This window comes from Ursus americanus, chromosome 21 (genome assembly GCF_024610735.1).
Source record: "Ursus americanus isolate L20-20 chromosome 21, mUrsAme1.1.p, whole genome shotgun sequence".
Taxonomy (NCBI): domain Eukaryota; kingdom Metazoa; phylum Chordata; class Mammalia; order Carnivora; family Ursidae; genus Ursus; species Ursus americanus.
Genome location: NC_142147.1, coordinates 35,938,317 through 35,951,960, shown reverse-complemented (window position 1 = coordinate 35,951,960; position 13,644 = coordinate 35,938,317). Strand labels below are relative to the sequence as shown.

At 54.3% G+C, this 13,644-nt stretch overlaps 1 protein-coding gene across 1 annotated transcript; it reads left to right on the top strand.

The window, feature by feature from the left end:
* Window positions 1-583: 583 nt before the first annotated feature.
* Window positions 584-13,644, top strand: KCNG4 (potassium voltage-gated channel modifier subfamily G member 4). Its single transcript, XM_045796235.2, has 3 exons — window positions 584-696; window positions 861-1,623; window positions 12,002-13,644. Exons 1-3 carry the CDS (start codon window positions 584-586, stop codon window positions 12,770-12,772), a joined length of 1,647 nt encoding a protein of 548 aa, XP_045652191.2. The 3' UTR covers window positions 12,773-13,644.

Sequence of the window (13,644 nt, the reverse complement as noted above, 5' to 3'; positions counted from 1 at the left end):
GCATTAGAGACCCCTTCACTTTGCAGATAACAAGACCGAGGCCCAGAGAGGGGGAGTAACTGGTTCAAGGTTACACAGCAAGGGTGGCTGAGGCAAGCACCCCATGAACACGGAGGAGGGCTGTCATTGATGGCAAAGTCCTCCAAAGGAGGAAGGAAATAAGATCATTGTGCAGCCGCTCCTGAGAGGCAGACAGTGCCAAGCACTGTCACTTTCCTTGTTACTTAACCTTTCTGTGCCTCGATTTCCTCATCTGTGAAATGGGGATGCTAATGTTTACCTTGTGGAGTTGTCGAGGTGAGCTAATATAGAGGAAGCATGTAGATTGGTGCCTGGCACCTCAGAAGCATCTAGAAGTGTTCCGAATAAATGCTTCATGTAGATTACCACATGTAACCCTCACCGTGCCCAGTGAGGTGGGTCCTCAAACTACCCCGGTGTGTACAGATGAGGCAAAGGGCTCAGAGCAGCTGAGTAATCCACCTGTGCCCGCAGTCCCTAAGGGATCAGAACCTGGCAGTGAACTCTTACACGCCTAAGCTCTATTTCACCTTGTAAGATTGGTACCAGTCTTGTCATTGGCATGAATGAAACTGAGATCAGAGAGGTTAAGCCACATGCCCAAGACCACAGAGCCTGGGAGCAGCACAGCTCTGACCAGGGAAGGGATGCCATCATCTCCTGGATAGACCCCAGGCACATAATGGGAGCTCAGTAAATCTGTGTTGGGTGGAAGATGTGAAAAATGAAGGATACATAACGCAGTTGCAGCCAAGCGAAAGGGAGGCAATGTCGGCGCTGTCTAGGACCCCGCCCGAGACTGATTTCTCCCCGTCTTGCCCTCACCCACCCCCGTGCAGGACATCTCCAGCGATGCCCATGCCCTTCAGAGCCAGGGGCCTGCCTCCCCGCCACCGCCACCGGGGCTCCTGCAGCCCCCTGAGTCCGCTCCTGCCGGGCCGCCTGCCGCCGCCCTCCGCCAAGGGCCTTTACTACCGCAGGGCCCGCAAGGTGGGCGCCCTGGACGCCTCCCCGGCCGCCGACCTGAAGAAGGAGATCCTGGTCAACGTCGGGGGCCGGCGGTACGTCCTCCCCTGGAGCACGCTGGACGAGTTCCCGCTGAGCCGCCTGAGCCGGCTCAGGTTGTGCCGGAACCACGAGGAGATCGCGCAGCTCTGCGACGATTACGACGAGGACAACCAGGAGTTCTTCTTCGACCGGAGCCCCAGTGCCTTCAGCATGATCGTGAGCTTCCTGGCGGCCGGCAGGCTGGCCCTGCTGCGGGAGACGTGCGTGCTGTCCTTCCGGGAAGAGCTGGCCTACTGGGGCATCGAGGAGGCCCACCTGGAGAAATGCTGCCTGCGCGAGCTGCTCCGGAGGCTGGAGGAGCTGGCCGAGCTGCGCCAGCAGGGGACGCTGCACCTGCGGCAGGAGGCGCGGCGCCCCGCGGGGGACCCCTCGCGCTGGGGGGTCTTCATGCACTGGCTGCGCGAGACGGTGGAAAACCCGCGCTCGGGGCTGCCCGGCAAGGTCTTTGCTTGTCTGTCCATCCTCTTCGTGGCCACCACCGCGGTCAGCCTGTGCGTCAGCACCATGCCCGACCTGAGGGCCGAGGAGGACAAGGTGAGTAGCCCCTGACCCCCAGGGGGGGACCCACGAGACTTAGGGCCTGTGGAAACGTCTAAGCACCTTTTGAAACAACAGAAAAAGGGATTGTTATCTAGCCTGGATTGGATGCATTTTTAGATCAGTGCAGTTGTGAAAGATGATTTTTAATTTTATTTTATTTTATTTATTTTTTTGGAGGAAAAGACCCATGGAGTCCCGAGGGCCGCAAAAGTCATGAGGTGGCTCTGCCTCATAGTGGACTCGGTATTAACAAAGCTACCCCTGGTGTTCACCGGCCAGGCAGGCCCGGCTTGTCTCTCCCAGCTCTGTGACCACAGGCAAATTGCTTCACCCCTCTGAACCTCAGTTTCTTCCTCTGTAAAACGGGTAACATCGCCGTGAGGGTTCACACACTCAGTGCTCTCATTATGTGTTTGAGCAGCTGCTATGCGCCATGCACTGTCCCTGACCCAAATCCCTGCCTCCTCGAGCCAACGTTCTCGTGGGCATCCCAGCTCCACGTTCAGGTGGAGAAAGTGAGGCACGGGGCCTTTAGCTTTCTTAGAGCTACAGAGCAAAGATGCAGAGGAGGGCCAAGACTCCTCCAGGTTACTTGGCTCCTGAGCCTCCCAGTCAGTCTCACCGGATGGGGATAACTCAGAGATGAGTTAACTTCTAAGTGACTCCGCCCCAGGAGGCAATAGCAGAAAGGTTTTCTTGCTCACTCCTGGGAGACCCCCAGGGGCCAGGGAGTCTGAGAAATGAGATAAGAGCTTAACATTTCATTGGGAAGTTTATTGCAGAGCTTCGAACTGAGAACTGGATTTGTTTCCTAATTGAAAATGTTGCTCCCATCCTGTTCTACATTCCTCCATGGCTCCCCATCACCTTAATTATGGAACTTACACTATGGCAGATGGAGGGAGCTGATAAATAGAACACATACAAGATAATGAACGCTGCGTATGGCCCATGATCGTTGTCAGTCGACAGAAGTTCCTTTCCCTTAAAGATATATCCCAGGGCAATACGGTAGGATCAGAGAACTTTCCAGAAAGAAAGGACTTAGATGGAGAGCCAGCCCCTGCCTCACACAGGGTATGCTCTCAATAAATATTTGTTGAATAAAATCTACTTTGTGCAACCTATAAATGTTTTGTCCTAAAGCAAACCAACCAAAACGTTTCGACTTTCAAACAGCTTTTTTTTCCCAAGGGGGAAGACTCTGGCTCCAAACGGAGACAGTATTTTATCCTTTAGCACCAAATCATGTGATTTAAGAGCCTGCTTGTTCACAGAAATATTTACATTTGGGCACTGCAGTAAAAAATTAAGACAAAATAAGTGGCTTCTGTGCCCCGCCCCCAGAAGGGTGCCCTTGATCCCAGCTGCTGACAAAGGACCCCTAGATTTCCACAAACCTCTTCCTCGGGGATTTCCCGGAAGCCAGGATTTAGACTGTGCAGAGGGACAAGGTCTTTTCAAAGCCTAATGCTTTGAAAATTGCCCAAGGTTTGAACCCAGGCTTGGCTGACGGGGTACTCAGGAGCTCAAATCAGGGGTCACTGGGAGGCCTGCAGGACCAGCAGCCCCAAGTCTGGGCTCGGGAGCCAGGCTGCCCTTTGCTCCTAGGATAAAAGGGGCCAATGGCCACACCCGGGGTGCATCTCTGTGTTTTCACCTTGTGGAAACCACCTCCGTGTGTGCTTGCTGCCTGGAGAGAGGCTGGGAGGTGCTGCCCTCAAAAAAAGTGTGTTTCCCTGTTTAGAAGGTAATCTAGAGAACTGGGAGGCTGGGGAGGCGGCCTTTGTTTTTTTCAAGACTGCACCTTACATTTACATAAAAAGACAATGTTCTCTCCAGCACCAAGCCTGTCCGATATTTCGTGTTTGCCCTCGGGGATGTTCAGCTGGACAGATGCTTCTGGGGGCAGGCTCAGCCAGGACACACCTGGGGGCCATGTGGTCCTGGGGGCCCAGCAGCAGCTGCTCAGATGAATTAATGCCACATGGGTGGACAGACACGTGGGGCTGGGACCCACAGACCTCCTCCATCAGACATGGTGCCGCACTGGGTGGCAGAGACAGCTTTCCTTTTGCCTTTTCTTCTACCTTCTACCAGCAGCTTCCCATGCAGTAAACTTGGCAGTTGGCGAGAAGGGTCTGCACTGGAGGTTGGTGAATTAAAATGGAGGAGGGAGGAGGCGGTGTAGACAAGAAGGACCATGCCAAATGCCTAAGCACCTCCCAGGTACAGCCAGGCTCTACTGGTTTCCTCGGAAGAGCTCATCCCCAAAGGGAAGAAAGAACCAGTGCTTGTTACGTGCCCTTCGCGAGGGTGGCGTTTGGCCGACGGACTTAATCCTTGCAACAGCTTGGGAAGTGGGTGCTACTACCACCCCCATTTCACAGATGAGGAAACGGAGGCTCAGGCAAGTTTTATCCCTTTCTAAAGCTCACAGTTAGTTACGTGGCAGAACCGGCATTTGAGCTCACTTACCAGCTGGTTCTAAAACCTGACTCCTTAGGATCACACAGCGCCGGCTTTCAGGGCTGGGCTGCTCTGCCCTCTGGTCTGGACACTCAGCCCGGCAACACTTGGCATTTCTGAGGCCGCCAGGGTTTGAGAAGCGCATCCCTGTCCAGCGGGAAGGTCAGAGGGCACGTCCTCTGGGTTTGAATCTTGGCCTCACTTCTCATGAACTCAGTGTTCTCAGGAGAGTCACTTAACCTGTAGGAGCCTCAGTTTGGTCATCTGCAAAATGGGGATGCTCCCAGCCCTCTTCCCCTGGGGCTATGGTGACAATTAAAAGAGTAATTTGCATAAAGCTGATGCGGGAGAAGCGCCTAGTACATGTCAGTCCCACCAGCATTCGCTTGTTAGGTCCCAGTTGACAGGAGATCTCAACATTCACCCTTCCCTTCAACAAGCTACGGAGTGCCTACAAACGACATTCTTCTAGGTGCTGGAGACAATCAGACCAATTTCTTACCTTCCTGGAGCTCTTATTCTGACCGTCCCTGTTCCGTTTTTCAATTGAGGTAGAATTCATGTAACATAAAATTAACCACCGAAAAGCGAACGGTTCTGTAGCATTTAGTACGTTTACAATGTTGTGCAGCCTCCACTATCAGCTTCCAAAACACTTCCATTACTCCGTCCCACTAGCACTCACTCCCTGTCCCTGAACCCCAGCCATGGGCAACCACCACTTGGCTTCCCGCCTCCGTGGATTTCCCTATTCCAGACATGGCGTGCAAATGTGGCCTTTTGGGACAGACTTCTGTCGCTCAGCGTGGTGTTTGCAGGGCCCGCCCATGCTGTGGCTTGTGCCAGTGCCCCGTCCTTATGGCCCAGTGATAATCCATGGTCTCTACACGCCCCAGTTTGTTTATGCCATCATCCAGGGGTGAGTGCCACCGTTTCTGTGCTTCCGTCTGCCTGTGTCCTCTGTCATGACTGTCACCCCTGCCATTCATCTCCAGCACCCTTTCCACGTGGCCCCTGCCCCGGTTGGGCAGCTCTACTGGTCAGGTCCCTTCCCTCCCTCTGGGGGAGGCTGAAGCTCATGGCCGCTTCGACTGAACACCTGCTCCATCTCTCTCGAGGCCCCCCTTCCTGTCTGCTGCTCCCCAGATCCTCAGCAGCTCAGGTGCGCGTGCACCACGGCAAGGAGCCAGAATCTCTAGCTCCCTGGTGCCGAGTTCAAATCCCAGCACCGCCGCTCGTCCGCCCTCGGACGAGCCACGCTCTTGCTCCGTGCCTCTGTCTCCTCACCCACTCGGAAGCTGGTGCTGAGGACGGACCGGCCCTATCTACACCGTGCCCCCGCCAGCACGAAGCCATCCCTGGCCGTGTTTGTGCACCCTTTGGGACTCAGCTCACGCCCCTGCAACCCCTCTACCTGCTCGTGCGCTTTGCTCATCAGCCTCTCCTGGCTCCGTGGAGCCCGAACGGCAGTGGCCAGGTCCGTGGCCGGGTCAGCAGCCAGCCACTCAGATGTCTTCTCTGTTTCATTCTTCATTCAGTCGTGCGCTCAGCAGACCCTTCCCGAGCGCCGCCTCTGCGCCGGAGCCCCAGTGGTGGCAAGGACGGCCATAAACCGCCCTCCACCCGCCAGCTCAGCCTCCGCTCCTTTCTCCTCCACTTTAGATTCTAGTCCTGCCCCGGAGGCGGCTGGGGGCGTCGGGGACCTTGCTGTGGGAGATGCACACTGATTACAGCTGCGCAAAGCGCTTTCCCTCCTGTCTGCCTGGGGTTTCAGCATCTGGCTAAGGGCCCGGGGAAAGAAGGCACAGGCAGATTTTTTAAAGACCAGGTGGAACTTGTGGGGCCCCTCCTGGAGCGATGCCGTCCTTGTGTGGGTGCAGCATGTCACCCTGTGGGGTACAGTTTGCACCTCCCTACTTTTCATGAAAACCTCATGCAAGAGACAGCCTCTCCTCCCCGGCCCCTTTCCTGGATTGTGAACCAGGACCATAAAGAGCTGCCTCGCTCTCAGTCGCTTCCCTGTGTTCGGTGACATTTGGTGATTGCTTCAGCGAATTCTTCTTAACCCGGCTTTTTGCTTTTGTGGTTTTTTCCCCTCCAGCTTAGTCTGCCTATATCCAGGCCAGCAAGGAGTAGTCCCCGTTTCCTGGACAGGACCCACTTTTCCTGACTCACAGTAGTTCACCTGGCCTTCCTGCTTTGTCACGCTTCCCTGTCTCCATGCCCAACCCTCTGGCCCACACTTCCAGAGCCTCTGTGTCCCAGGGCTGGGGAGCAGGGTGGCTGGGAGGGGGAGGACAGGGAGGGGCAGGAAGGGGCATAACGGAGGGGAGAGAGGGCAGAGAGAACTGGCTCCCAGGGAAAGGAGAAGCCGGGAAGAGGAATGAGTCAGCAGGGCAAGGAAACAGCCCTGGACCAGAGGCCAGGGCCAGGGCATGAATTCTCAGGCAGAAAGGAGAAGGCCTGCGCTGCTGAGTGCTTGGGAACCAGCACTGAGGTACCAGGAGGTGGGAAGGGGCTGATTCTGGCTTTATTTCCAAGTTCCTATGGTGTGAGGAAAGCTCCAAGGTCAAGACCTTGGCCCCAAGTCCTTCCCAGATGGTATTTCTGGAACTGGACCTTCTTGCACCTGCAGCATCCTCGGGGCAGCCTGTCCAAATGGGCCCCCAGGGCCAGTGGCCTTGCCCTCGGAAAGCCCTGCCCATCCTCTGACCCCAGAGCCCTTCAGAGCCACCTGCTCCCAAGCTTTGGGAAAGGGATTGGGGCAAAGTTGTGGGACCCCTCAGGACCTCACCCAGCCGACCTGGCCAGCTCAGACTCAGGCCCTGGCTTCTTTTTTATTAAGGCATAATTCACATTCTAATATGCACCCTTTCAAAGTGCTCACATCAGGGGTTTTTAGTGTACATGTGTGCGACCATCACTTCCGTCCCAGAGCATTTTCAGCCTCCTGCAAAGAAACCCTGCACCCACTTCCAGGCGCTCCCCATTCTCCCCAGTCCTCCCAGCCCCTGGCAGCCATCCACGTACTTCTGTCCCCATGGGTTGCCATCTCTGGACATTTCCTATACATGGAATCATGCAGCACCTGGCCTTCGGTGTCTGCCAGAGGTTGTCAAGGTTCACCCACGCTGTAGCGTGTGTCAGTCTTTCCTCTTTAGGACTGAATAATATTCCGTCGTGCGGATAGAGCACATTTTGGTTATTCATTCATCAGTTGATGGGCATTTATGTTGATTCATTTCTGGCTACTGTCAATAACGCAGCTGTGGACATTCATGGACAAGTGTACGGGTAGATGGACGTTTTCAGTTCCTCCCGGTCTATACCCGTGTAGAATTGCTGGATCGTATAGCAAATGTGTGTTTAATTTCAAAAAAAAATTTTTTTTAAGATTTAGTTATTTGGGGGGGGGCAGAGAGAGAGGGAGAGAGAGTCATAAGCAGACTCCGTGTTGAGATCATGACCTGAGCTGAAACCAAGAGTCAGGCATGTAACCGACTGTGCCACCCACACGCCCCACGTGTGTTCAATTCTTTTTTTTTTTCTTCTAAGATTTTATTTATTTATTTGACAGAGACAGAGACAGCCAGCGAGAGAGGGAACGCAAGCAGGGGGAGTGGGAGAGGAAGAAGCAGGCTCCCAGCGTAGGAGCCTGATGTGGGGCTCGATCCCGGAACGCCGGGATCACGCCCTGAGCCGAAGGCAGACGCTTAACGACTGAGCCACCCAGGCGCCCCACGTGTGTTCAGTTCTTGAGGAACCATCAGCCTGTTTTCCGCAGCAGCCGCACCATTTACATCCCCACCCGAATGCTGGCGGTTTAACTTCTCCACAGGCTCACCCACACTTAGGACCTTCTGTCTTTGTACTCCCGGCCTTCCTAGTGAGTGCAGATGGCATTTGATTGTGGTTTTGATTTCCGACCCTGATTTGTTTTTGAACTTTTCGTGGTGGAAAATGCCAGGCATTTACAAAGTAAATGGAATACCGTTGAACCGCTGAGGACCCGTGACTCAGTTTCCACAATGAATCACCCTTGTTCTTTCTCGCTCCCCTCCCTCCCCACCCTGATCGCTTATTATTACTGTCTTCATTTCAGTTTTGGTTTACAGTTTTATAGGGAAAACGTACGTACACTGAAATGTACAAATCTTAGCTGGGCGACTGAACAATGTCGGACACCCGGGTCACCCACACTTCAGTTCAGTGTAGGAAATTCCCATTTCCCCCGGGAAGCTCTCTCATGTTCCTTCACGGCCGATCCCTACCCACCCAGAGGTGGCTGCTGTTCGGTGATTTTGTCCACCATCGTGAGTGTCACATATGGTGACACAGTGTGCATCTCCTTCTGCGTCAGGCTGTTGTGGTCCCACATGCTGTGTGCGCCCCCCACAGTGGGCCGTTGCTCACCCCCTGGTCTTCACAGGTCTGACTCGCATCCTTCCCTGCGTGACGGAGTCAGAGCAGACTCTTCCCGCCGGGGACAAGGCCCACCAGGAGGGTGATACCCGTCCCGGTTTGCACAGGACCGAGGGGTGCTGGCGACCTGGGACTTTCTGTCCTCAAAGCAGGAAAGTTGTGGGCAAACCAGAACTAGTTGTTCACCCTACTGACAAAATACCACCAGAAGCTTCCTCAGAGAGAGAAAAAGTAAGTTTTTAATGTCCCTCCTATTTTTCTTCAACCCTGGCTGGCCTGGGAATTCTTTCCTCGGCTCAGGCCCCATTAATCCCCGCTGTGAACGCGGCATTTCTCAGAGGACCAGGGCTGGGCGGGTGGTTGCAGGGCTTGAGCAGAGGAGCGATGCAGGGCAGTGATGCGGCCGAGGGCTTGCTGCAGGGCAGGGAGGTGGCCAGCAAGCCAGGCCGGAGGGAGGCGCGTGCCTCGAATAGCCAAATGCCTGCACCAGAGGCAGAGGGAAGACCCGCCGAGCCTGCCGGACGTCTCAGGAGTCACTTTCTCGAGCTCTTGGGTCACTGGTCTGGGAAAGTTATTCCCAGGCTCCCGGAAGTCCTGAAGCCAAGGGCAAAACTGCCAGAATGTCAGTGATAAGAGTGGCCTTGTAGGGCCAATCTGGCCCAGAGTCTGAAAAACTTCCAGGTGCCTCTGAGTCAACTGGAGGGCTTGCCAACATGCAGATTCCTGGGCCCTGTCCATTTTGTGATGAGAGCCCAAGAATCCACATTTGTAACAAGCATTCTGGGGAATTCTGATGCAGGGTGTGCTGAATCAGCTATGAGAAATACTGCTTCTGTTCCCACCTCTTCATTGGAAACTGAAGCACAGAGAGGAGCAGTGACTACTGCAAGGTCACACAGCAAGTCTACAGCAGGACTGGGGAATCAGGGTCCAAAACTCCTGAGCACTCCAGGATTCTGAAGCAAACCCCAGGTGGTCGTGGCAAAGACCTCTCATGTGTTGAAGAAGTTCCTCCCCTTCCTGTACAATCCAGCAAGAGGAGAAGGGTATTGTTGTCCTTACACTGACCGGGCAGGCTATGCCTGTAACCAGAGAATCATCTCACACAGAGAGCTACAGCGTATCGTGCGCCTGTAAGCAGCTGTCTGCTTACTTCTATATGCCTCGTTTCTATTCACCACCCCTCTCTCAGGGTAGAGAACCACAGATCCAGGGGGGCGATCCTAGGGTTAGTCTTCAGAGTAAGTGGAAGTGTGGGATTTGAACCTGAGTCTCAGACATAGACAGGCACATTGCGATGGGAACAGAACACCTGTTTCTCTTCCTCCGGCAGCCAGACAGAAAGAGCGTTTCATTTCAATTCAGTATTCCTTTGGGCCCAAGCACTGGAAATAATTTCTTTTTCCACTTCAGAGGTTTTTAATCCAAAGAAAACTGCAGTTGTCAACATCTTGCTTTTCATTCAGGCAACTGGCTTTGGCCATTCCTTCACTCATCCATCATATATATATATATATATATATATATATATATATATATATATATATATATATATGTAATATTTGGACTCAGGTTCTCAACCCTGGCTTTGCATTAGAATCATCTATGGGGGGGGGCGCCTGGGTGGCACAGTGGTTAAGCGTCTGCCTTTGGCTCAGGGCGTGATCCCGGCGTTATGGGATCGAGCCCCACATCAGGCTCCTCCACTATGAGCCTGCTTCTTCCTCTCCCACTCCCCCTGCTTGTGTTCCCTCTCTCGCTGGCTGTCTCTATCTCTGTCGAATAAATAAATAAAATCTTAAAAAAAAAAAAAAAGAATCATCTATGGGACTTCTGGAAAATTCTACCACTCAGATCAACCTCAATCAACTACATTAGAATCTGAGGTCCTGGCCCAGGCATCAGGGGTTTTTCAAAGCCCCCATGTGATTCTAATGTGCAGGCAAAGCTGAGAACCACTGCACTAGACCAGAGCTTCTCGAACTTTGATGAGCACACGAATCACTAGGGGGTCTTTTTAAGAAGCAAATTCTGATTCCTTAGGGATGTGGGGGGGCCCAAGATTCTGTGTTTCTTGAAAGTTCTCAGGGGAGGCTGATGCTTTCAGTTCAAGGACCATACTTGGAGCAGCACGGTGGCTAGTGGAATTTGCTCTTAGGAGCCAGGCAGGGGGCATGAACCATGCCAACAGCAAATCCGCAGCAGCCCCCACCTAGCTGCAATCTCTGGAGGGAAACAGACTGCATGAAAAATTGCAGTCATGTATCACAGGGCTGCACCAGGGACACGGGAGCCGTCTCTGCCGCACGAGCCAAGCTCCCAGAAACGACACCTGCTTCTCTATGACTTTACCCCCAGAGCCTGGGAGCCTGGCACAGGTGAGCCCTCTGTGCATTTTTGTTGGACGAATGAATGAGGGATGGCAGGCAAGGAAGTTACAAAATAGCATACAGTGGTGAGAGAACATCTGTGCTGCATGTGAGCTCCGGCAAAGTCATCTCACTGCTCGGAACCATGTCCTGGACACAAAATGGGGTCACACTGCCTGCTCACAACACCAGTGTGTGGCGTAAGTGACAGCACTAGAGCAGGGCACAGTACACAAAAGGGGCTGATATTAGTGAAGGTGAAGGTTGGCTGCTGTAACAAAAAGGCCCCAAGAGAGAATGGCTTTCAACAAAATAGACGTTGGGGCTCCTGGGTGGCTCAGCCGGTCAAGCACCCACTCTCGACTTCAGCTCAGGTCAGGACCTCAGGGTTGTGAGTTGGAGCCCTGCGTCTGGCTCTGTACAGGACGTGGAGTCTGCTTGAGATTCTCTCTCCTTCTCCCTCTGCCCCCCCCCAAACAAACAAACAAACAAACAAACAAAATAGATGTTGAATTCTCTTGCAAAGAGGGATCAAAGTGAGTGAGCAGCTCTTACCTGAGACCCAGGATTGTTTCCGCCTTCCCGCTCCATCCTCTCCTGGGGGGCTGGTCCAATCTGTAGGTTCTAAGCTGGGTTGCAGGGCCATGTGCGTTGTCCCAGCTGACAGTGAGGAAGAGTGTGTAGGAAGTCAGGCCAACATCCTAAGTCCTGGAACAGGAGATAGCACATCGTTTCTGTTCACGTTTTGTGGGTGTGTTCTTAGTTTTTTGGCTACACCTCGCTGCCAGGGAGGCCGTAAGGGTGGTCCCTGATCTAGCTGGTGGGCCGTGTGCCCAGCCACAAATTGAGAACTATATAAAAAGGGGATTTGGGTGGACAAATGAGAGTCTACAGCACATGGAACTCAATCGTGACAGATGCTAGATAATACACAAATACAGAGAACAACGATATAGTATGTACGGAATTCATACAGAATCTACATTGATACATACGGGTATTGATATTGATGTCAAGATCACTGTGGATACATGGAGTCGCTTCTCGGCATGGCTACTCCCCCTTACCCGGCGCGGCTGCCCACCTCATTCTGCATTTTGTCACCTCCCCAGGGTGAGTGCTCTCAGAAGTGCTACTACATTTTCATCGTGGAGACCGTCTGCGTGGCCTGGTTTTCCCTGGAGTTCTGTCTGCGGTTTGTCCAGGCCCAGGACAAGTGCCAGTTCTTCCAAGGGCCCCTGAACATCATCGACATCCTGGCCATCTCCCCGTACTACGTGTCGCTGGCGGTGTCGGGTGAGCCCCGGGAGGACGGCGAGAGGCCGGCGGGCGGCTCGTACCTGGAGAAGGTGGGGCTGGCGCTGCGCGTGCTGCGGGCGCTGCGGATCCTCTATGTGATGCGCCTGGCCCGCCACTCGCTGGGGCTGCAGACCCTGGGCCTCACCGTGCGCCGCTGCACGCGCGAGTTCGGCCTGCTCCTCCTCTTCCTCTGCGTGGCCGTCACCCTCTTCTCCCCTCTGGTCTACGTGGCGGAGAACGAGTCCGGCCGCGTCCTGGAGTTCACCAGCATCCCGGCCTCCTATTGGTGGGCCGTCATCTCCATGACGACGGTGGGCTACGGAGACATGGTCCCCCGCAGCGTGCCGGGCCAGATGGTGGCCCTGAGCAGTATCCTGAGTGGGATCCTCATCATGGCCTTCCCAGCTACGTCCATCTTCCACACCTTCTCGCACTCCTACCTGGAGCTCAAGAAGGAGCAGGAGCAGCTCCAGGCACGCCTCCGCCACCTGCAAACGGCCGCCTCGACCAGTGAACGCGAACTTCTGAGTGACGTGGACGACCTGATCCCAGAAGGAACCGCCCTGCCCACTAAATACGTTTAACTCAAAACCCTTCATGAAAAGGGCAGGACCGCAACCCATCATCCTCAGCTGACCTGGCTGGAGAACACCAGGGTGTAGACTGTCCGGTGGGATGTTTCTAGAGCCCCAGGAGCGCTCCCAAACCTAGGAGGGGCTCAAGGCCACGGGTGTTTGCTTGCTGTGATTCTTGACCCCACCGGCCACCACGATTCCGGCTGACCTCATTGATGCTCCTTTCCGTTTCCTCTCTCTGTGCCTATCACCGAGCACATCCCCTGTCATCCCCTGTTTCTGTTAGATCAGCCATCCTCCACTCTTCTTCCTCCCCTGCGGTCTTCCACACCCCAGGCTGGGTTCCAGATGCCCACAGAACCGAGCCTAGAGAACTCCATTCCTCCCTAGAGACTCTCTTTCCAGGGCCACCCTACCACCAGGAACTGGAGGGGCCAGTCACAGCAAACCCTTCTGATCATATCTCCCCATCCAGCCCTATGTCATGGGCTCCCGCAGAGATCAATATGTCCTCTTTCCACTCTCCACTGCCAGTGGCATTTTCCTAATGCCACTGCCTCCTCTCCAGCTCTGGAAGCTCTCAGCCAACTGGGCAGATCTGGCCTTTGTGTTAAACCCCACATTGGGAGCCGGTGGCCTACCATCCCTCCTGCTGTGCCTGGGACCTGGGCGGGAATGCCACTTGTCAGCACAGCAGGCCCTCCTTGGCCAACTAGACTCTTAGTGGGACATTCTCCAATTAGCCAATTCTTAGCCTTGACAGAGGTTAATTCTTGCAGGACACTGCATCAGCCCTTGAGAGACCCGTTCCTGCTGCTGGGTCCTGCAGCCCTGCAGAGACCTTGGCTTTCCGCCCTCAGCTAAGCCACCACGGATGCAGA

Coding starts and splice junctions, on each gene's coding strand:
- KCNG4 (XM_045796235.2), top strand. CDS start 584: ATGAATGAAACTGAGATCAGAGAGGTTAAGCCACATGCCCAAGACCAC. Junction 697..860: donor ATCTCCTGGATAGACCCCAG/GCACATAATGGG, acceptor ACCCCCGTGCAG/GACATCTCCAGCGATGCCCA. Junction 1,624..12,001: donor TGAGGGCCGAGGAGGACAAG/GTGAGTAGCCCC, acceptor TCACCTCCCCAG/GGTGAGTGCTCTCAGAAGTG.